This window comes from Tupaia chinensis, unplaced genomic scaffold (genome assembly GCF_000334495.1).
Source record: "Tupaia chinensis unplaced genomic scaffold, TupChi_1.0 Scaffold141293_1, whole genome shotgun sequence".
Taxonomy (NCBI): domain Eukaryota; kingdom Metazoa; phylum Chordata; class Mammalia; order Scandentia; family Tupaiidae; genus Tupaia; species Tupaia belangeri.
The window spans coordinates 442,175-464,863 of record NW_006201156.1 but is presented as its reverse complement, the minus strand read 5'-3'; the positions used below and the strand labels follow the sequence as shown (position 1 = coordinate 464,863).

The following is a 22,689-nucleotide window of genomic DNA, read 5'->3' as shown; positions in this document are numbered from 1 at the left end:
TAAAAAAAAAAAAAAAAAAAAAAAAAAAAAAAAAAACCCTTCTGCGACCCGCAGACGGTATAATGGTTACGTCGCAAGATTCCTACATAGTTGACCACGATTTGAGTCCGAACCTGGTGTCTTAAAATTCACGCCAGGCACGCGCGCGTGTGTGTGTGTGTGCCCAAAACCCCAAGAGGAGAATGGAGGAAAAGGGACTGCACTGTGGACATCCCCTGTGGGGAGTGATTTTTCACTTCCTCTCTCTCTCTGACTCTCTCTGTCTCTATGATGAGGGCACGTATCCTATCGCAAAAGATCTCTCAAAAAACAAAAACAAAAACAAAACTTCTGCACCAGAACCCCAATACATAAAACTGACCAGTCAGGGTGGTTTGGCCACAGTCAGGGGCTAGAGCTTCCCGTTCCAACACGGTGGCCTCTAGGGCATCTCTGAACACCAGAAGGGCCACAGTTCAAAGCCAGAGCTGCCAGTACTGGGGAGCCCAAAAGGTTTTGGTGCCTACGACCAGTATAATTCCGGCATCTGAGGAGGAGGGAGAACAGAGGTGCAGAGTCCAAGACAGAGTGAGAGTGGAGATGGGGGACAAGATGGGGGAAGGGGGGCTGAGAACTTGCTGCATGTCTGCAGCTGGCCCTCTGCCCCCACGGGACCTCATGGGTCACTGTACGGGAATCCCGACACGTCTGTTCTGTCCCTCCTCGGGCTGTCCGTGCTCCTGGTACGCCTGTCTCCTGTCCCCCCATGCCAGCCCACACGGCATCTCCACAACACGACTGAGGAACAGAGGGCCCCGGGCTGGCCGGTGGGGTGGTAGTTAGGGAAGCTGAGTCCCACATGGCTGACTGCGCAGGTCTGAGCCCTGGACCCAGAGCCTGACGAACACACCGGCACGTGTGCATACGTGCCCACATCCCAAAAGGAAGGAGAAACGGAGAAGGGGTGGCAGTGGACCCTGCCGCAGGAGGGGGAGCTTCTTCCTTCCTCTTTCTCTGTCTGTCTCTCTGGCGGTGCATGTGCCCCCCTGCCCCCCGGGAGGGCAGCTCTCTAGGCTGGCAGCCGCTGTGCTGGTCTGTGAGGATACTCACCCCGGGAATGTCCAAAAGCCTGGACACCAGAAGAGGCAACTTCAGGGCTGCGACACTCCCAGTGACCCCTACGAGGACGCGGAACGTCTTCCCGGCCGAGAGTGCAGGAGCAGGACACGAGGCGCTCGGTTCCATGTGGGGTCCGGAGGCTTCGCGCTCTGCGATCACGCCAGGCCTGAGCTCCATAGCGCTCCGCCAGGACCCGGGATCTAGAAGAACAAAGGGCCCTTCGTTCTCGCTCTGACATGTATCGCGCGTCCTGCGTTAGACTTGACACCAGGAGCTGGCGAGGCTGCAGGGATAGGCAGGCCCAGCTCTGGGCGCGCAGACCCCACCCCACACGTGGGCCAGGTACAATGTGATGGGGGGAGTGCCGTGGCTGCCCGGTGACTGTCACAGAAGAGACGGCAGGCACGTTGAGTCCTTAATGATGGGTATGTTTTCCAGAGAAAGGAAGAAACAGCTTTGAAAAGAGGAGCCATCGTGCAAAGGCGAGGAGTCCCGCCGGCTGTGGACAGGCAGGGGCTCAGCAGTGTGGCTGAGGGTGACACAGGGCGGGGGAGCAGGGGAGGCCGCATGATCAGATCAGATGGAGGCCAGAGTGGCACTGGGGGTACGGGCCAGGGCAAGGGGTACTGTTAGGATGATGCTGAGGGCCAACAGGTGATATGGTGGCTAAGGTGCTGGATCTCATATGGCCAGCTCCATGGTTTGAGTCCTGGACCCGGCAGCTTGGAAGACACACCAGGCACCTGTGCATGGACAAAATCCCAAGACCAGAATGGAGGAGAAGGGATTGCAGCATGGTCATTCCACCCCCCACCCCGGGGGGCAATTTCTTACTTTCTCTGTCTCCCTCATGCGTCCTATGACAAAATCTAAAAAATAAAAAATAAAAGAAAGAAGAAAAGAAAACAGTGCTGACACCGGCGACAGTGGGAGGGGCCAGGCTGACTGACTGGAGGAAGTGGCAGCGAGATGGAACCCCAGGCTGCAAAGGGGCTTGGGTGCCTCGGGGAGCTGAGAGGTTGCCTCCATTCCTTTCCCCAGAGATGAGCTCAAGGGGGATGGGGCAGCCCCAGGACTGCAGTAGGCTCCTTCCTCTGGCTCTGAGATGTCGCTAGAAGTGATGCACACGGTAAAGTGCCCGGTGGACACGCCAAGACCTATGCCCTGGCAGGCTGGGCAAGAAACAATCTCCGAGCACTGATCCACGGAGCACTGGGCAAAGGAATTGTGGCAGACAGCCCTGCCCTCCGGGGCTCTGCAGGTGTTCCGGAAGACGGGGGTGACACGTGAAGCTGAGATGGGTCCTGGTCTGGCGTGCACCTCCTGTCGCCAGCGCCTCGATCTGCACCCGCTTCCTCGTCTCTTTTCCAGCAGCAAATTCCCTGAATGTGACCGAGTCAATGTCCAGCAGCCCACGCTCAGGCAGTCCCGAACACGTGCTGAGTAACAGATGGGACCCTCTGGGCGGTGCGGGGCTGAGGACAGAAGACCCAGGACTCAGCAGTCGCAGGTCCTGTCATAGTTGTGCTCCTAACCTGGCGTGTGACCGGGGAACAGGGCCGTTCCCTCTGTGGACCTTCTGTCTTCATCTGAAACATGTGGAGGTAGGACCGAGTGCTCTCTGATGCTCCTTCCAGCAGAAACCTTCCGCCGAGGCATGAAAGACGAGGCTAAAGGGGCTCTCTTTCTCTCTCTCTCTCTCTCTTTTTTTTTTTTTTGAGAGGTTTTTGTACTAGAGCTTGTGCACTCAATGGGAAGACAGAGACAGAGACATGAAGTAAGAAATCACCTCCCCCACCAAAGGGGGATGGCTATGTTCCAATCCCTTCTCCTCCATTCTCCTCTCAGGATCTTGGGCACACACGGATAGGTACCTGGCATGAGTTTTAGGTCACTGGGTCCAGGACTCGAACTGTGGTCAACTACATGGGAGTCTAGCAACATAGCCATTATGCCATCTGCTGGTGCCTAATGGGGCTCTCTTAACAGACACATGTCCTGAAAGATGTGCTCAAAGGGCAGGATCGGCAGGGGAGGGAAACCCAGACAGATCCCAAGTAAGGAAGTAAAATGAGCTGCCCAGTGGCTTCCCCACGGCAACGGCTCCCCATGGCTGGGTGCCCAGAGGCCTCCTCTCCATGCACAGGCCGGTTTTTTTGTTTGTTTCTAAGAGAGATTTTTGCTATAGGGTGCATGCACTCACTGGAGAGAGAGAGAGAGAGACAGAGAAGGAGAAATCACCCCCTAGGGGGGATGGCCATGCTGCAATCCCTTCTCCATTCTCCTCCCAGGATCTTGGGCACTCACACACACATGAACCTGGTATGAGTTTAAAGCCTCCAGGTCCGGACTCGAACTGCGTTTGACTACATGGGAGTCCAACAACATAACCATTATGTCATCTGTGGGTCCCAGGCCCTGTGACTCCTGGGGCATCACTGGGCAACCCATATGGGCTGAGGACCATGTCTGGCTCTATGACCCCACTTCTACCTGGACCCTTCTAAGCGGGGGTTAAGCACAGGCTGGTTCCCAGGAGCAAGATCCCTGAAGTTCCATCTGCCAGCAGTCTCAATCTCTGCTCTACTTCAGGGCCCCAGCCAGAGCCATGCTAGTCCAGAGTCCAGAGCTGGGGCGCGCTGGCGGCACTGGCGAGGTTCTGCTTCACAGAACGCATTGCCAGGGCGTGACGGAGGGACATTCCTGGTTCCCCAGGAAAATCTACCTGCCAGATCTCAAAACTGGACCCTGTTGCACCCCTGCCAACAGGGAAACTCCTGCAAAACCAGAAGGCGAATGTCATCTCTGCAGCCCCTGAACCTCATCACACTGTCACCGTTCTTAGGGACTAGGGCACAGAATACAGCTAAGCAGGCTGGAATCCATCATACTGGTGACTTCAACCGCTTCCTCCCAGCAGGGAGCACAGCCCAAGACACACTACGTAGCTGCTGAGCACGCTTTGGTAAGGTGGGGGGGACACAGGTGGCATGTAAGACAGCTGGATCCCTCCCACAGGGCCGACTGAGTGGTTTGAGTCAGTGGCTTGAAAAACACACCAGGCACATGTGCATGCATGCCTAAAATTCAGACAGAAGAACGGAGAAGGGAGTGTGGTGTGGTCATCTCCCCAGGGCAGAGGGTGACTTCTCTCCTGCTCTTTGGCAAGCGCACATGCCCTATAGCAAAGCCCCCCTGCAAAAAAGTTTTGCGAAAGACCAAAGGTTAACTATCTTTCTAGAAAAGAAGGCAGGGTGTACGTGGAATATGCTCGAGGAAATAGAAAGTTGATCGTTTAACCAACGTTTGGAGACTAGGTCAAATCAGGTCAACTGGACAATCCCAGGGAAGGTGACACTGGCAGGAACCCTGTGTCTGCCCTCCTAGAGGATTGCACTGCAAACCACCAAGTCTGTTCCGCTATCCAACCTGCAGAGCGAGGGCGGCCACAGGCAGCTCCTCACCTGCCTGGGCTCTGCTGCACGCGCAGGAACCTCAAAGAGCAAAGACAGTTGGCAGGCAGGCAGGCAATGGGGTGAAAGCCATGGCTACGGAGCCTCTAGATCCCAGAGTATCAGCTATGCAGGTGAAGCCACGGCCAGAAAAACGGCTAGAGCAGAGAGGCGTGGTATGTGGTATGTTTGTCTCCTCTGATGCATTTAAGTAAGGGCAGGAATTAAGTAAGGGTTTCTGGGATGCCAGTCCCCATGTGCAAGGGCAGAAGTCAGATAGAAACAGGGCTAAAAACGGAAGCAGAGTTAGCCAGCCCACACAGGGTATAAGCTGAGCCAGACCAGGAAAAGTGAAGGGCTGGAGCCTCCGGCAAAGTTGAACCAAACTGTGTCTGTGTGGATATGGGGGGTGGGCAGGGAGCTGAACCATGTACATCAATGCCCCTCAGTACTGGCCCCGGCATCTGCTACAGCCCGGTCCCACCAGTCCACATACTCCACTCTGCCCCAGCAACAAGAACGACCTGTGGCCCTCCAAAGGGTCACCCTGCACCAGAACCTGAAGGTAAACTAAAGAGAGTTCCTTGGCCCACCATCTGCCAGGGTCCTAGGAAAGGCGAAGGGCCCTTCCAGAGAGCTGAGGCCTGGGCATTCTAACAGACTTCTCGCTCTGGAGACAGAGGCAGGCAGCTTGACATTGCTCCTGAACTCCTTAGGAACTCCTTCCCCTACGCTGCACGAGTGCTAGGATATGCACGCACGCACGCACGCACGCACGCTCCTAGAGGGAGGTGACTAGGAGCAAAGTGGGCGCCAGGCTCCAAGACGCCCACCTATGCCCCACCTGCGGGTGGCTCTGCCGCCGGCTTCCAATACCTCAAAGGATGGCAGGACGCGCTCCCCTGACCAAAGTTGCCTTGCTCTAATTTTCAAACGCCACTTGTCACTTTCAGACAAATCTAGGAGTAACTCCAACAACTCAGGGCTCCGCTTCCTATTTTACCAGCTGCTAGAACGCGGTGTGCACCGCGGGCTGCCCCACGCCGTTTGGGAAGCAGGTTCAGGACCTGCTCTAAGGTAGCAGCACCGAGAACAGTGCAGGGCCGCCTATTAAACCACACGACGGCACTGGACGCAGAGGAGCGCGGTGGGCCGCACAGGTGCAACCCCCACCTGGGCTCGGGGGCCCCAGTGCTCCTGGCGGCAGGAAAGTGAGGACGCACGCATACGCGGCCCCGAGCAGAGCCTCACGGGAACATAGGGGGAGGTAAGGACACGCAGGGAGTCACGTCGCAGACCCGCAGCCGCGGCAGAGCGACTCTCACCTCGCCACACACCGGGCCGCGAGGACCCGACCTCCTACCCCAGTTCGTCTGCTCACCCGCGCCAGGCGCGACTCGGTGCAGCCCCCAAATATCGCGGTATCTCGGCCGTCGTCCCGCTGATCCTGACTGGCACGGAGTCTCGCGAGAGTGCCGGGTAGGCCGCGCGACAGCGCAGCCTTCTGGGAGCTGTAGTGTGCTTTGCCTTCTGGGAGTTGTAGTCGGCTGGGGCGTAGAGGAGACGTGCGGAGTGAACCTGGGCTTCCTCTTGTTCTTGGGTCTCTCTGGGGCCTGGCCTAGTTGTCAGACCTCATCTTCCTCATCTCATACACACTCGCTGCTCACCATTTCAGCAATTTTGTTTTCCTTTTTAACTTTGCCAGAGCGCGTGTGCACTCCCGGGGAGAAGCAGGGGAGTGACAGAGAGCTCGCCCATGGCTATCCAGCAGCAATCCCTTCTTTTCTCCCTCTAAGCTTCCTGGGCACGCTCGCACAGGCACCCAGCATTTTCAGGCTGCCAGGTCCAGGACTGAACTCTGCAGTGGGCCATGTGGGATCTGGCCACCTTAATCACCACGCCACAGGCTAGTCCCATTTGGTTACTTAGTATTTTCTAAGTCTCTTCTGCTTTAGGTGCATAGGACACAGCGGTAAATCAGGACTCCTGCTCTTGAGACCCATAGGGACACAGAATGGCAGGGTAAGGCCCCCTCAGTAGATGGCGGAGGGGCCTAAGAAGGCTGTGCAGGAAAGCTCTCAAAGGAGTCACTTGAGGTGGCTCTTAAGGGTGCCAGGAGCTCAGCCAGCCTTCCAGATGGAGGGCATAGCAAGGAGAAGGGAAGTAGACGGCATGGTGGCTACACTTCCTGCCCTCCTTTCTCCAGTGGCCCCCACCCATGTCCACTGAGGCTGCTCAGCCTGCTGCAGGGCCTCCGTGAGCTGAGTGAGGCTCCGTGCACTACCCACCCTGCTGTGAGCTCTCTGAACCAGCCAAGCCCCCTCGCCTGAGACCCAGCCCTCTCCTGTTTCCTTCTCCTGCCAGGCAAGAGGTCCCTGTGGCAATGCCCAGGCTGCCTTTTGGCCCAGGGAATGATTGGCCACAGAGCCACCCAGTCCATCCTGCCCAAGCCCACATGAAGACACACCACACAGCAGCACGCACAGGGCCACAGGTTCCCCTTTATTAGTTCACTCGGTTCCCACAGACAGACACATTGGCTCAGGCAGATCAACTGCCCTCGAGGACTGGTCTGTCTCCCAGAAACAAGGAGCAGAGGGCACCAGGAGAAGGCTAGAGCAGATCACCGGCTGGCTGCAGACCTGAGGGTCCCCAGAATTGACCTGGGCCCTCCTCTACTCTGACCCCAGGCCAGACCATCAAGCAGGGACCCCACTCTCATCCTCGTTCCCGCCCCAGGAAAGTGCACGGTTGCCTGGAGATGCAGCATCCCAGGGCCTGAATGGGCTGGTCCATACACGGGTCACACGGGTCACGGGCTTGCCCCAGCCCAGAGCCAGGCAAGGCCATAGATGTCTGAGCCAGGAAAGAGGACAGGCCAGTAGGACCGGAAACTGATGAGATGGCACCCCGCAGCTCCTGGATACAGCTGGCGGCTGGACCCCGGCTTCCTGGAGCTACCAGAGAGGAAGGGAAAGGGAGTCCGAGGGCAGGGGTAGGGGCGGGGCAGGGGAGGAAGGGCCAAGACCTGGGGTCTCGTTTTAGGTGCCAGGGGCTACAACAACTGCTTTCAGGTAACAGTAGAGGAGAGAACCTCATACTTTCTGAGCCAAGCCTAAGGACCCTTAGGAAGAGAACTTTCCAGAAGCCCCTGGCTCCCCTTACAGGGAAAGGATCTGGAGTTCAGCGCTCAGAGTGGGCTCCGAGCTGGAGCCAGCCCGGGGTGGCCAAGTGGGACTTGGTTTCTCGGTCCAAAGAGCCCAGGTAGTCTTCTGTTGGGAAGAGGGTGGTGGAAAATGGGCGACTGGGTGAGGATGCACTCCCTCCAGGACTCAGCTAGAGTGGGAGCCGCCACCAGCCCTGTGCTCACACTGCTCGGACAGAACTGCCCCAGGGCCTGGAACTGCTCTCCTGGAAGGGTGAGAAAGGGCCAAGAACCAGTCCTGCAGGCAGAGGGGAGCAAGTTGTGTTGATTTTAAAAAACACACCAAGCAGCAAAACCTAAAGGCAGAGGGCTGCCCACCCCAGCCCTCCTAACCGGAGTCTCGTCAGGCCACTGTATCAGCACTTGCTGCCAGGATGGGGCCTGCTGCTTCCTGGGCCCTCTCTGCTCAGGGCCCACACCCACCTGTGACAAAGAGCATACCTCCCGTCTGTCGCCGGGCCCTGGCCTTCCTTTAGGATCAGCCCTGAGCAGTCCCTTCTGCCAGACCCAGACAGCTACAGCTCCCAGGAGCCCAGTGGTCACTCAGATCCTAGAAAGCCTGGTGGCCAGGGCCGGCCAGACCTCCCCAGGGACCAGGGATGATTTAGGTGCCCTCTGTTCTAGCTGGGCCTGTCCTGCACAACACAGTCGCGCTTCTCGGGGCAGGCCATGCCACCCCCCACCCCCATGGGCAGATGCCACCTGGCAGGCGGTGGGGTCAGAGTTGCAGAATCCAGTTACAGTGGCAGGGGTACTGTCAGGAGGCAGAGAGCCACGGAGTGGGGCTCGAGGAGGCTTTGGGGACAAGGGGAGGAGAAGGCAGAGAAGGGAAAGGAGGAGCCTGCCTCTGCAGACCCAGCTCTCAGCACTCCCACCCCTGCGAGCAGGCCCCCAGGTGGCTCTGCTGCTCCTCTGCATGCCCGTCCCTCACCCAGCCCCCAGCGGGACTCAGGCCCAGCTTCCTCCATCGGGAGCCAGGGTAGACCTGAGAACCCGAGCCCAGTTAGCTAAGGTTGACACAACTGGGGTACCCGGGCTGGAGGACGACAAAGAGAAGCTGCACGGGGAAAGAGGGACTCTGGAAAAGCCAGGATGGCACAGGGAATGGGACAGCAGGAAAGAAACGAGGGGACAAGGTTGAGGGGAGATGAGAGGAACAAAGGAGGACCCCCTGCCTGACCCCACCCTCCCACCATGGGTGCTAAGTACAGCTGCTTCCCAGGAAGACCCAAGTGGGAAGGGTTTCAGCTCTGAACCCTAGGGAGGGGGCCGTGATCTCTGCTATGCCCCCCCGGGGGTCCCCGGGCCAGGGTCAGAGGGAACAGCCTGCTGGAGGGCAGAGGGGCTGGTTTAGTTCTAAACACATCTAGCACCACGAGACACCTCCACTGCACACGATTTTACAAGGGGACACGGGCACAGCCACCACTGCGTGGGATAGCCCCTGTGCAGCCCACGGCTCTGAGGGCCAGGAGCAGACTCCAAAGGCAGGGGCAGGCGGGGACAGACATAGACATATACATACATACATACATACATACATACATACGGCAGGGGTACTGTCAGGAGGCAGAGAGCCACGGAGTGGGGCTCGAGGAGGCTTTGGGGACAAGGGGAGGAGAAGGCAGAGAAGGGAAAGGAGGAGCCTGCCTCTGCAGACCCAGCTCTCAGCACTCCCACCCCTGCGAGCAGGCCCCCAGGTGGCTCTGCTGCTCCTCTGCATGCCCGTCCCTCACCCAGCCCCCAGCGGGACTCAGGCCCAGCTTCCTCCATCGGGAGCCAGGGTAGACCTGAGAACCCGAGCCCAGTTAGCTAAGGTTGACACAACTGGGGTACCCGGGCTGGAGGACGACAAAGAGAAGCTGCACGGGGAAAGAGGGACTCTGGAAAAGCCAGGATGGCACAGGGAATGGGACAGCAGGAAAGAAACGAGGGGACAAGGTTGAGGGGAGATGAGAGGAACAAAGGAGGACCCCCTGCCTGACCCCACCCTCCCACCATGGGTGCTAAGTACAGCTGCTTCCCAGGAAGACCCAAGTGGGAAGGGTTTCAGCTCTGAACCCTAGGGAGGGGGCCGTGATCTCTGCTATGCCCCCCCGGGGGTCCCCGGGCCAGGGTCAGAGGGAACAGCCTGCTGGAGGGCAGAGGGGCTGGTTTAGTTCTAAACACATCTAGCACCACGAGACACCTCCACTGCACACGATTTTACAAGGGGACACGGGCACAGCCACCACTGCGTGGGATAGCCCCTGTGCAGCCCACGGCTCTGAGGGCCAGGAGCAGACTCCAAAGGCAGGGGCAGGCGGGGACAGACATAGACATATACATACATACATACATACATACATACATACATATATATATAACTCTGGTTCTTTGTACAAAGTGGGGACGAGGAGAGAAGGGAAGAGGGAACCCTGCTTGGTCACCACAACACACGATGTGGCTTGAGCCCTGTCCCCTGGCCGGCAGCCCTCCGCTGGGCGTGGCTGGCTCACATCTCGTTGGAGTATGTGTAGTTGGGGGTGGCGGAATACTGAGTCTGCGGCTGGTTCATGGCCCCCTGGGCCGCGCCCATGGCTGCGTTCTGGGCCGCCTGCTGCACGTGTGGGTTCTTCCAGGCCCCGGTGGTCCACTCCTCCTGAGCTTTGCTGAAGCTCCCTCCGCTGCCCCGGTAGAACTTATGAACCTGGCAGAGAAGAAGGCACACAACCGAGGGAAGGGGCGGCCCGTCAGAGAACAAGCGCGGCCCATCGGCAAGAAAAGCCCTGCCCCCACACGCATGCCCGGGCACTGGTGGGAAATGCAGTGGGCAGTTCGCACGTGTCCCCGGAAGGCCTCTAGGGCCTCTTGTACCTCGGAGGAGAGGTCGTGTCAGATCAGTCCCTCCCCAGAGTCACCCTCTCACCCTGGAGGCAGCACGTACCATGCTGAGGGCGATGAAGGAGAAGACGGCCATGACCGTGAACATGACCGTGGGGATGAGCATCACCACAGCGGAGCCCACGTTAGTCCCGAAGAAAGAGATGGTGGCGATCCAGCCGCTGCAGGAAGAGGCCGGCTGCAGGCTGTGTGGCCAGGGAGGGGGCCCTGGAGCCACCCCCGGGCAAGGGCCTGTCGCATGGAACCTTGTCACTAGATAGACGGACCCTCTTACTGAGACCCAGAAGGCCTGTGTCGGTGGCTTGGAAGACCCTTCCCCGCGACTCAGGAGAGAAGCTCTTTCTCCAGGCCTTCCCACAATGCCAACACCCTGAGCGCCCCGAAGCCACTGCTAGGCTCGTCCCCTCTGGCACTATGGCAGCGGTTGTCCAAATCCTCCCACTCTTGCGATAACCGGCTGCTCACGGTTCCCCCAGGCTGGGCAGCCCCGCAGACAGAGAGGCCCTGCAGCCAGCCCGGGCCGACCCTGCCTCTTACCAGACGCCCCAGCCTGGGATGCCCACAGCCTGGATGATGCTGATGACCAGCTGGGCCATGAAGGTGAAGAAGAACGCCATGAAGCTGAAGGAGCTGTCCGTCCTGTGGCAGAGAGGACGCCCCCGTTACCCGGGCAGATGGCGGGGCCCCCACGCCCGTCACAGTTCGAGTGAGCGCAGGATGGACAGCAGTCATCCCTTAACTGGGACGGCGTTCACCCATAGATCTTTGCGGGAGTCACTGTGTTTGGCCTGCAGGTGCAACACTACACAGGAGGGGACCTCCTGGAAGGGACTGTCCCTGGGACCTGGAAGCCTGGCCCATCATCATGTGGCAGAGATAAACAGACCACCGGCCCCAGACAGCTAGGCCACTGTTCCCACGGGCTTAGTCCCACTGGCACTAGGAGGGACACTCCGCTGGCACAGTAGCTAGCTGGCACCTACGTGGATGGTCCAACAGGCAAAGAGGGCCAAGGCCCCATCCGCATCGAGGTGGCTACTCTGCTGGCACCAGGACAGATGGCCTTGTAGGTTCAGGGGTAAATGATGCCGTTGGCACAAAGATGGAAAACCCCATTTGGCACCAGGGAGATACCCGTCGGCACCAAGGCAGCCCGTTCGCATGCTAACCCACGAACGCGTGCTCTCCCTTGGGCACAGAACTGAGTGACACCAGAACATGGTCAGTGGTTCGTGGGTGGCTATTTCCACCAGCACGTGGATACATGGTCTTAGCACCCAGCCAGCTTGCCCCCGGGTCCGAGGACAGGGAGCTCCACTTAGAGCAGAGGAGGGCAGAAGGCAAAACCAGGCCAGGGCTCCGTGTTGCCCCCCCGCCCCCACCCCGACCCAGGTAGAGCGAGGAGCGAAGGGATGAAGAGGGAAGTCTTTATGCTCAGTTGTCTCACCCCAGCCTGGAGCGCCCCGGTCAGCCCCTCCTGGCAATCTGAGCCAACCAAGGGACAGTGAGTTTGGGGAGTGGCAGAACAGAGACAGGAGTGGGCAGCGACAGGGCCAGGAGCTGGTCGGCTCCCACCACTTACTTGAAGGCCTTGTAAATGGGCCGAAACCAGCAGACGTAGGAGCAGGGTGTGAAGAGGATGAGCCAGAGAAAGGCCAGGCCAAAGTTCGTGGCTCCCCCGCCTCCGATCAGCCACGCGAGACAGCCCACCAGGTTCACGGCCAGCGTGACGCTGTTCACTGCAGACCCAGGAGCACGTTCACGCACAGGCACGCGAGCACCCAGACACAGAGACACACACACCAGGACCTCGGCACAGCCCCGCGGTCAAACGGTACAGCACGCAGCGGCAGGAAGGTGCAGACGCACGCACAGACCACGTTCACGGATCCACACCCACCACCATATCAAACACATACACGAGACACATAAGACACACACAGAAGTACAGATGGTAAGAGAGAAAGCTGGAGCTCAGACCCTCCCCACACCCACTCCGGGGGACGTGAGACATCCAGAGCGCGAAGGGCCTCCGGAGCGGGAACCCAGAGCTTCTGCCCAGCAAAGCGCTAGGAAGGACCCCAGAGCCTCAGGGTGGTGGAAACGCTCTCCTCCTCTCAGAATGGCCTCAGTCCCTGGCCCTGAGACCCACAGCAATCCCAAGCTCGCGGCACAGGAAACTCCCTTCTTATATCCTCTCTTGCAAGGTAGGGCACAGAACGGGAAAAGCGGAAGTCCTTGTGGAGACAGCTCTGAAAGCCATCGTACCATCTGCACTCGAATGGGGCCGGCTCCGGCGGCTGGCATCTCTGTCTCTCCTGATCAATTCCCTAGACAACTGTCCAGTCACCTCCTCCAAGAAGCCCTTCTTTCACTACTGTAGACTTCCTGTTTCCTTCTGAACTCTGTAGACGTGGGCTACTCTCACTCCCACCACAAATCCTGGCCTGTCGACCAGATGAGGAGCCCTCAGAAGCCGTCCCCGACGCCCCTCCTCTGTCCCCACATCATCGAGCTGAGCCTAGAGTCACGGCACTGCTGACACAGCCACAGGGACCTCAAAGGCCTCCCTTTTCACAGGTAAGAAAACAGATGCTGGCGCCAGCACGCGTGTGGGTCTGCTTCCGCGAGGACGCGCCCTTCCTCGGTCCCTAGGCTGAGTCCACGTGGACCTGCTGAGTCAACAGAGGAAGGGGGCTCGGTCCTGGCCTCCGACAGTCAGGCAAGGTATCCGTGCCGTCCGAATAGAAGCCTTAAGCACCTTGGGGTTACAGACGTTTCCTTGGGAGTAAAGCACCTGGCAGGCCCCCAGCGAGGGCTTAGGAAGTATTTATAGCGCGTAAATCCGCTTCTGCAGATCTTCCTGGAGCAGAGTTCCTGGAGCCCGTGGCTACACAGAATGCTCCCCAAGTCTGGCCTGCCTGACAGCCCCATCACCTGCTCAGGTACACCCGTCTCGGGGCCCTCACGGTGAAGGTGGACGTGACCTCCTCCACCTCTATTCATGGCCACCAATTCCTGGAGCCTTGACGTTCTCACTGATTTTATTTGCTCTTTACACAGAAAGGACATAGCACACCCACCAGCACCTCTCCTCCCCAGCTCCCGTGCCCTGCTGCTCCTGCTGCTGTGAACCTACCCCCTCCGTGGAGCAGACGGACGCCCAGGGACAGGCCCACTCTTTCTCTAGCCACCAGCCTCTGTCTATCGTCACCTCTCTCCCTCGCAGCTTCGATTCCTTAATTGCGTGCACTCATTTCCGGATGTCCCGCCCGGCCCTGTCTTCTGGGTAACATCTCCCCCCTGTACCTGAGCCAAATGGTGCTGATGTCCCGCCCGGCCCTGTCTTCTGGGTAACACATCTCCCCCCTGTACCTGAGCCGAATGGTGCTGGGGAGACGAGACAAGCCCAGTGCCTCAACCCCACACGGACCCCATGCAGGGGCTAGAAATCCCAAAGGCCAGGTTCTCTGGAGAATGACCCCCACATTTCTCCAAAGCTCCCAACCCATCAGGCATCCTGTCTGAGGGAAAAAAACAGAAGCCATCAAAGGCAAGGTGACGGCCTCATTTCCTTCCCAGCATCTACAGACCAACCCACCCTCTCTCTTGCTATGTGGGGAGAGATCCCTTCTCTGCCCAAAGACCAAGCCGGGGCGTCAAACTCAGTCAGATCCCAACCTCTTTCTGTCGTGCCATAAAGGGTCTCCTGCAAACACGGCATTCTTCCCCATTCTGAAAGCAGGGGGTCGCTATGTTACCCAGGCTGGCCTTGAACTCATGACCCTCCTGCCTCAGCCTCCCAGGTAGCAGGGACTGCAGGCACACGCCACTGCCCCGGCAAGGCAGCATTCTCTACCCCAGGTGGGCCTCTCTGCAGGTAAGCAGCTACGTGCAGGCCCGACTCGAGGCCCTGGCACAAGTGGCAGACGCCAGACCCTGCTGTCTCCATAGGACAGCCGGCCTCCCCTCATAGGCCTAAGAGGTGCCTCTGCCAGCCTGGGCACAGACAAGCTCATCCTCCCAGGATGACACCTTCCCTCTACCCTGCCAGACTCTCAGCACGAGGGGCCTTTAACCTTCCCCTCAAAACCTCCAACCTCCAGACTCTAAGCAGCACAGAGCCCACACCCTGGGCTCACAGCCATGCCCCCACCCCCGAGCACCTCGCCTGCAGACCAGGAGCTGCTGCTCAGGAAGGGGCCCCACACCTCCCGACTCCTGCTGGATGCTCCCTGCAGTCTTCCAGAGAACACAAGGAAACTGAGGCTTCGCGGGAGAAAGTCCTCTGCAAATCCATAATCCTGAGGCCTTGGCAGTCACCAGAAGCTCCGGGGAAGCCATCCCGTGGGAATGGGGAAGGGAAGCCAGAAGAAAAGCCCCAGTGCAGAACAGACCTGCATCCGATGCTCTGCGGACGGGACGGGGCGGGGAAACTGAGGCCCAGCCGGGAAAGACTTACGGGGCCGGAGATGCTGCCCGTGAGGCCTCGGGGGCCTGCCTGGCTCGCCCCTCCACACCGCCCACACCCCGCGGCACTCACGCATCCAGAGGTAGTAGAGGCGCTTGGTCATGCTGAGATGCTGCGGAGGGATGTCGGCCTCGAAGTCCTGGTAGAAGCACGGCTTCAGCGGGATGAATTTGGGCAGCGGAGGGAAGTTGTTCGCCTTCTCTGTGGGCGAGGACATCGTGGGCGTCACCTCAGCGAGCCTGGCCCCAACAACCCAGTACGCCCACCCACTCCCGGGCTGGGCTGCACCCTCTTCCCCTGTGGCCTCTGGTCACTTCGGTGTCCCCACCCAGCCACCCCTGCGGCCCCAAAGCTCAGAAGATCAAAACCATCAACATGGGCCAGAGAGTGGCATGGTGATTAAAGCGGCTGGATCCCACATGCTCAACTGTACAGTTCGAGTCCCAGACCCAGGAGCTTGGAAGGCATGTGAGCACGTGTGCGTGCGTGCCCCAAATCCCAAAAGGAGGACGGGGGAGAAGGGACTGTGCGGGGCCATCCTCCCAGGGGACTTTCTCACTTTCCTTCGCTCCTCTGGTAAGTGCATGCGCCCTCGAGCAAATAAAAAAACGAAACCAAGGATGGTCAGAAAAAAACCTGACCAGCAAAGGTAAGTAGGGGGAAGGGGACAAGGACGAGGGCCCCGCCCGGTGCTCGCTTCGTGCCCCACCCCGGCCCGCTGCTCTCCTTACCCGCCATGATGGCACCAGCTGGCCCAGCAGCCCGCTCACGCCTGTCTGTCCTGAACTGGAAGGAAAGCCAGGGAAGGGCGCCAGTCAGTGCCCCAGGCAGGCCGGCTGACGCACCCCAGTGGGACCCACCACACAGGGCAGCCCCTGCCTCAGAGCCACTGGAGCCACCGTTCTACCCACATCCTTCCAGCTTCACCTGCCCTCCGACTCAGTGCACAGGGGCTCTCAGAAAACCCCATCCCAGGGGCGCTGTGCTCATGCCCCCAAAGTTCACAGGCTGAGATTCATACGGAGATACTGAGGAAACGCAGCGCCCTCACGGTGCCGACACACGGGGTCTCGGGAGTCCGTGACCAGGGTGGGGACCCTGTGAGCGGCTCTGGTGGGCTGTGAGGGAAGGAAGTGACCACAGAGACTTGCAGACAGCGCTCTGCTGCGCTCTCAGCCTCGCGATGTGAGCAGGACCCCGCCCACCGCCCAGATTCGCCCCTGGACCTTGGGCCTCTGATCTGAGTGAACAAACCTCTATTCTTATAAATCACCCAGTCTCGGCTATTTCCATTAGCAACACGGTAGCAGACTGGGACAGTGGGAAAGGAAGCTGGGAGGGCACCCACTCCGCTCCCCCAGCCCCATGCAGGGGAAAGCCAAAGGCTTGAGGGCCCAGAGACGACTAAAAGAGGACATTCTCCTCCCTGACCCTAAGCACAGGCTGAGGCCCGGCCTCATGCACAGGCTGGCTCCCCAGCCTCCTACTTTGGCCCTCGGCCATCTGCTCACGTACCGGGCCTGGAGAGAACCCGGGCAAGACGGCCGTGGTCACTGCCCTGTGCGTGAGACAGGTCAGGGCCTGCAGTGAGCCATGGGAGGGGACACGGCTGCTGAGAGAACAGGCCACAGTGTAGGGAGGTGCTCTAACTCCCTGGGGAGTCAGGGGAACAGGACCTAAGTAGGCAGCAAGGACCTGAAGAGCAGGGCCAGCCCGTGGCCAAGTATTTAAGGGAGCTGGATCCTGCATGGCCAACCATGGTTCGAATCCCACCCAGGCAGCTTGGAAAATATGCCATGTGTGGGTGTGTACCCCAAATCCCAGCAGGGTGGAGTGATGGGGAAGGGACTGCAGCATGACCATCCCTGTAGGGGGTGCTTTCTCTGTCTCTTTTCCGTCTCTCTCAGGCAAGCACACATACCCCATGGAAATTGAAAACCAACGACAAAAAAACACTCATAGTATTTTAGTCAAATTTTCTTTCTTTTTTTTTTTTTTTTGGAGAGATTTTTGCTATAGGGCGCGTGCACTCACCAGACAGACAGAGAGAGACATAGAGACAGAAAACGAGAAATCACCCCCCAGGGGGGATGGTCACGCAGCAATCCCTTCTCCTCCATTCTCCTCTCGGGATCTTGGGCACGCACGCACACGCGCCCGGGGTGAGTTTTAAGCCACCGGGTCCGGGACGTGAACCGCGTTCGACATAACCATTACACTAACTGCTGGTTCCCTAGTCAAATTTTCTTGATTCACTTAAAACGTTGCGCAATTGGCACCAGCAGGTGGCATGGGGGTTAAGGTGCTGGACACTCCCAACCACGGTTTGAGTCCCACACCGGATAGCTTGCTTTCTCACTTTCCCTCTCTCTCTATCTCTCTCTGGTCAAATTAAAATTAAATGAATGAATAAATAAAATTAAATAAATAATTAAAAAAAAAAAAAAAGTCTGGGCAATTAAAATCTTTTTTGGCCCGGGCCAATCAGGTGTAGTGGTTAAGGTGGCTGGATCCCACATGGCCTAGTGTGAGGTTCAAGCCCCAGCTCCGGCAGCTCGAGAGACATGCCTGGTGCATGTGGGGCCCGGCCTGGCCAAAATCCCAAGAGGAAAATGGAGGATAAGGGTCTGTGGCATGGCTGCCCCCTGGTGGTGCTTTCTCACCTTCTCTGTCTTCAGCAAGTGGGTGTGCCCTCTAGCAAACTGCTAAAACAATCTTTTGTGGCCTTCTTATGATATGGAATTAAATACAGACGTGAGGGGCCAGCAGATGGCGTGGTGGTTCAGGGCACTGGACCCCCACGTGGCTAACTGTAGTTTGAGTCCTGAACCTGGCAGCTTGTCTTCTCACTTTTTCTCTCTCTCTGGTCAAATTAAAATAAGTAAGTGAATTAATAAAGTTAAATAAAATAATTCTAAAATAAAAAATTACAGGCATGAAAACCTAATAACATCTACCACAGAACAGAAAAGATCGGTATGTCAGAGACAGTCATGAAATGATACCACCCGTGATTGCATTACCTGTGGCACTAGAATGACAAGGGACGAGCCCACCAGCAGGGGAATGGCTAAATACATAGTGTGGCCACACGGTGATCTGCTCGGCAGTTTTTGTTCGTTTGTTTGTTTTCTAAAGAGAGATATTTTGCTACAGAGCACCTGAGCTCACTGGAGAAACAGAGACAGAAAACGGGAAATCACCCCTCAGGAGCGATAGCCACGCTGCAATCCCTACTCCTCCAGTCTCCTTTCAGGATTTTGGGCACACACTCACATGTGCCCAGTGTGAGTTTGTTTTTTGTTTTTTAAAGAATTCTTTCACTTACATGTATTTATTTAGTTTAATTTGGCTAGAGAGGGACAGAGTGAAAGAGAGAGAGAGAGAAAGTGAGAAAGCAAGTCACCAGGTCTGGGACCATCCAGCGCCCTTAACCATCATGCCACCTGCTGGCACCCCCAGTGCGAGTGTTAAGCCGCCAAGCCCAGGACTCAAACCGTGGTTGATTGTGTGGGAGTCCAGTAACATAACCATTACACCATCGGCTGGTCCCTCGGTAGTTATTTTTTAAAATGCTCTGTAACTGTTAAATTTTATTTTTTAAAAACAAGGGGGGGGGGCCAGCAGACAGCATGGTGGTGAAGGTGGTGGACATTCCCACATGGTTGACCATGGTTCGAGTCCCAGACCTGGTGGCTTGTTTTCTCACTTTCCCTCTCTCTCTGGTCAAATTAAAATAATGAATGAATAAATAAAATTAAATAAATAATTCTAAAAAAATAAAGAGGGAGTTCTATTTGTACAGAGAGGAGGGACAATTTCCACAATGCCTAGTAGTTGAAAAATGCAAAATGTAGACTGGTCTACACAATAGGTTATCTTTCTTTAAAATTCATTTTTAAAATAATTATTTTACTTGGGCCAGCAGTTGGTAAAATGGCTATGTCGCTCAATTTCCATGTAGTTGATTGTGGATGGAGTCCTGGACCTGGTGGCTTAAACTCACGCTGGGCGCGTGTGCGTGTGTGCCCAAGATCCTGAGAGGAGAATGGAGGAGAAGGGATTGCAGCATGGCCATCCCTGGGGGGTGATTTCTCGCTTTCTGTTTGTCTCTCTCTGTCTTTCTGGTGAGCGCACGCACCCTATAGCAAAAACATCTAAAAAAATTTCTATTTAATTTTATTCATCATCGTTACTATTCTTTTCCCCCCCTAAGTTGATCAGAGAGAAACAGAGGGGGGGAAAGTGAGAAAGCAAGCCACCAGGTCTGGGACTTGAACTGTGGTCAGCCATATGAGCGTCTGGTGCCCCAACCACCACACCACCTGCCAGCCCCTCTTTTTTTTTTTTTTTTTTAATTTGACAGAGTGTGTGCATTCACTGGAGAGAGATAAAGAGAGGGAGAACTAGAAAGCACCCCCATAAGGGATGGCTACACTGCAATCCCTTCTTCTCCATTCTCCTTCCTGCCAGGATTCGAGGCACACTTACACACACATGCCTGGTATGCTTTTCAAGCCGCTAGGTCTAGGGCTTAAACCGGCAGTCAGTCACGTGGAATCAGCTGCCCTGACCACCCACTAGCCAGCCCCGGTTTTGCTATACTGTTTTTGTTTGGTTTTGCCTTAGGGCACACGTGCTTCCCAGAGAGGGAGAGGGAGAGAGGGAAAGTGAGATGTCACCCCCAGGGGTGCCACGCAGGATCCCTTCTCCCAGGGTTTTGGGCACGCACACATGCACATGTGCCTGGCATGTTTCTCGAGCCACCAGGTCCAGAACTCACACTGCAGAATAGGCATGTGGGACCCGGAGTCTTTGCCATGCCACCTGCTGGCCTTGTATGTTTTTTTTTTTTTTAAAGGAGAGGAGAATAAAAATAAGTTTTCCTGGGGACCAGCAGGTGGCATGGTGGTCAAGGTGCTGGACCCTCCCACATGGCTGACCACGGTTCAAGTCCTGGACCTGGTGGCTTGCTTTCTCACTTTCTCTCTCTCTCTCTCTCTTTTTTGTGTGTGTGTGTGTGTGTGTGTGTGTGTGTGTGTGTGTGTCCTTCTGGTCAAAGTAAAAAATAAATGAATGAATAATTAAAATAAAATAAAATAATTCTTAAAAAAAAGTTTTCCTTTTGACCCAACAAGCCTACTTGTAGGCATCTACCCACAAATAAGAAACTACATGTACACGATTCAATGCCATGCTATTCCCAACAGCGACTGCCACGTGACTGTTTATCGTAAAGCAGGCACGCCATACCACAGGGTGTTACAGAAGCACAGAGGAGTGAGGGTGCGCTCTATGGAATGCTGTGGATGAGTTCCAGGGTGTATTAAGAAGCACAAAGTACAGCAGAGCATAGATCCCACCCCTTATGTAAGGAAGGGAAGTAAGAACACACACAGGAATTTGCTTACTTAGGGGGAAAAAAGAAAAAAGGAAACCACAGTTAGAATAAACCAGAAATTGATGATGCAGTCCCCACGTGATGGGGGGCTAGGCTGAATACAAAGACCTCTCTAGATGAGCTTTTGATACACTTTAACGCAAATAAGGACTTACATGTTTGAAAAACTTAAACCAGAAAGAAGAGCAGACTAAAATGGAAACAAACAGAGACAAATGAAGCTAACTGTCCGTTACACTGACAACACCATCACACAGGAAAACGAATCAGTCCAAGGAACTCTGGGTCACAGTGCTCCATGTTCTGGGAAGGTCTTCCCGGAGGGCAGAACGGCAGGAAGGCGGCCCTGAGTGTGGGCGGGCCGCTGTTACTGCGTGGTGTTCTCAAACCCAGCGCCCCAACCACCACGCCACATGTTGGCCCCAACACCGTCCATTTTAAGATAGTGTGCTTGCCAGAGAAACAGAGAAGTGAGAAATCACCCCAGGAGGGATGGCCATGCTGCAATCCCTTCTCCTCTATTCTCCTCTTAGGATCTTGGGCATGCACGCACACATGCCTGGTGTGAGTTTTAAGCTTTTGGGTCCGGGACTTGAGCCGCAGTCAATTACGTGGGAGTCCAGCAACGTAACCATTATGTCATCTGCTGGTTGGGATAGATTGTTACTTACCAAAAGAAAAAACACTGGCAATTTGTCATTGTAAGATGCCAGAAAATTTCAAAAATAATTATTTTATTTATTATTCCTATTTTTAAAATTTGCTATAGGGTAAGTACACTCACCAGAGAGAAAGAGAGAAAGCAAGCTGCCAGGTCTGGGACTCGAACCGCAGTTGGCCATATGGGAATCCAGTGCCTTAACCACCATGCCACTTGCTGGTCCCATGCCAGAAATTTTAAGACCCAAACATTGAAATGTTTTCGGAAATATTAAAATATTCAGCTTAGAGCGGATAGAACCTGGGACCTCTTTTGGATATGAGTCCAGCGATTGTGCTGCCCACTGACGGTCAGAGGGGACGGAGTCAAGCAGAAGTGGAGGCGCTGGCGAGGAAGAAGGAAAGCAGGAGAGCGTGGAGTCGCCACAGCGGGAGTGGAGAACAGAGGACGTGACGGCACGCCCCAAGAGGTCCAGCTGGCCCCACACGGCCAACGGCACCCCTGGAAAAGGGCTGGACTGAAAGGCGCCTCTGACCACCCGTGCGTGAGGTGGGGCAAGCAGGCAGGTTACAGTGAGCAGGTAAACTGTAAGCGGGTGTAGGCAGCTCTCTGAAGTCCGGCCAGGGAGACTAGACATAGGGGACTGCCTGGGTGGGATACAGGGTGCAGGGAGGGTTCCGGCTGGGGGTGTTTAAGATGGAAACAGCCAGGGCTGCGAAGGATGCAGAGAGCAGCTGCAGTGACAGCAGACACAGGTTAAGTGCAGAGACAGTCCCTGCAGCGGGAGGGCGGGGTGCAGTGCAAGGAGCTGGGTGCACTTCGATCCTAACAGGTGGAGGGAGAACAATGCATACCGACACGGCAAGTGTGAGGCCCTGGGAGGGAGTGCGGGAGAGCCTGAGTGGCCTTTGACTTCCTGTGCTACAGGTGACAAGCGGGGAACAGAGAGGAGATAAGCAGAGGGCCCTCCCCAGTCAGATGACAATGTAGCCCAAGTGCTGTGGGAGAGCAGACATGACAAAGCTGTGGCCTGAACCGCCTTGGAGGAGCCAGGGAGGGCTTCATAGAGGAGGCAGCATTGGTGCTGAACCCCGAAGGATGAATAGGAGCTGGCCAGGGAGCTAGTCCAGGCAGCAGGTGTGGGAGTACAGCATGGCACAGTCAAGGATCAGGGAGGCAGAGTGAGGAGGAAGCTCAAAGGAGACGGAGGGAAGAAAGGACAAACTTAGGGCTGAAGGGGCCAGCAGGTGATGTGCTGGACTCCCACACGGATGACTGTGGTTCAAGTCCTGGAGCCGGCAGCTTGAAACTCACGCCAGGCACCTGTGTGTGCATGACCAAAATCCCAAGAGGAGAATGGAGGAGAAGGGATTGCCGAGTGGCCATCCCCCCGGGGGTGATTTCTCATTTTCCGTCTCTCTGTGTTTCTCCAGCAAGTGTACAAGCCCTATGGAAAAAAAACTAAAAAAAAAAAAAAAAAAAAAAAAAAAAAAGAAAAAACCTCAAAGGTTTTTTTTT

The 22,689-nt window shown here is 56.4% G+C and overlaps 2 protein-coding genes across 11 annotated transcripts in view; both read right to left on the bottom strand.

Moving 5' to 3' along the window:
- The window catches only part of PPCDC (phosphopantothenoylcysteine decarboxylase), a 19,921-nt gene extending 13,910 nt beyond the window's left edge, over positions 1 to 6,011 (bottom strand). For 6 of the 7 annotated variants that reach the window (XR_003546957.1, XM_006163038.1, XM_027766155.1 and 3 more), the window contains exons 1-2: positions 5,876 to 5,954; positions 1,090 to 1,298 (exon numbers count right to left, since the gene is read on the bottom strand). Coding sequence is in view for 6 of the 7 variants with exons in the window: in XM_006163038.1 (XP_006163100.1) it covers positions 1,090 to 1,275 (186 nt within the window). In the remaining variant the exon portion in view is untranslated. Of the gene's footprint in view, positions 1 to 1,089; positions 1,299 to 5,875 lie in introns of all 7 variants that reach the window. The other variant, XM_006163039.2, reaches the window with a different exon arrangement.
- Positions 6,012 to 10,112: 4,101 nt separating this feature from the next.
- Positions 10,113 to 22,689, bottom strand: part of SCAMP5 (secretory carrier membrane protein 5) — a 40,229-nt gene continuing 27,652 nt past the window's right edge. For all 4 annotated transcript variants that reach the window (XM_014581933.2, XM_006163034.3, XM_006163036.2 and 1 more), the window contains 6 exons: positions 15,841 to 15,895; positions 15,182 to 15,310; positions 12,221 to 12,377; positions 11,176 to 11,277; positions 10,682 to 10,799; positions 10,113 to 10,444 (listed from right to left, as the gene is read on the bottom strand). In XM_014581933.2, the coding sequence (XP_014437419.1) occupies positions 10,250 to 10,444; positions 10,682 to 10,799; positions 11,176 to 11,277; positions 12,221 to 12,377; positions 15,182 to 15,310; positions 15,841 to 15,847 (708 nt within the window). In that variant the 5' untranslated portion in view covers positions 15,848 to 15,895 and the 3' untranslated portion in view covers positions 10,113 to 10,249. The remainder of the gene's footprint in view (positions 10,445 to 10,681; positions 10,800 to 11,175; positions 11,278 to 12,220; positions 12,378 to 15,181; positions 15,311 to 15,840; positions 15,896 to 22,689) is intronic.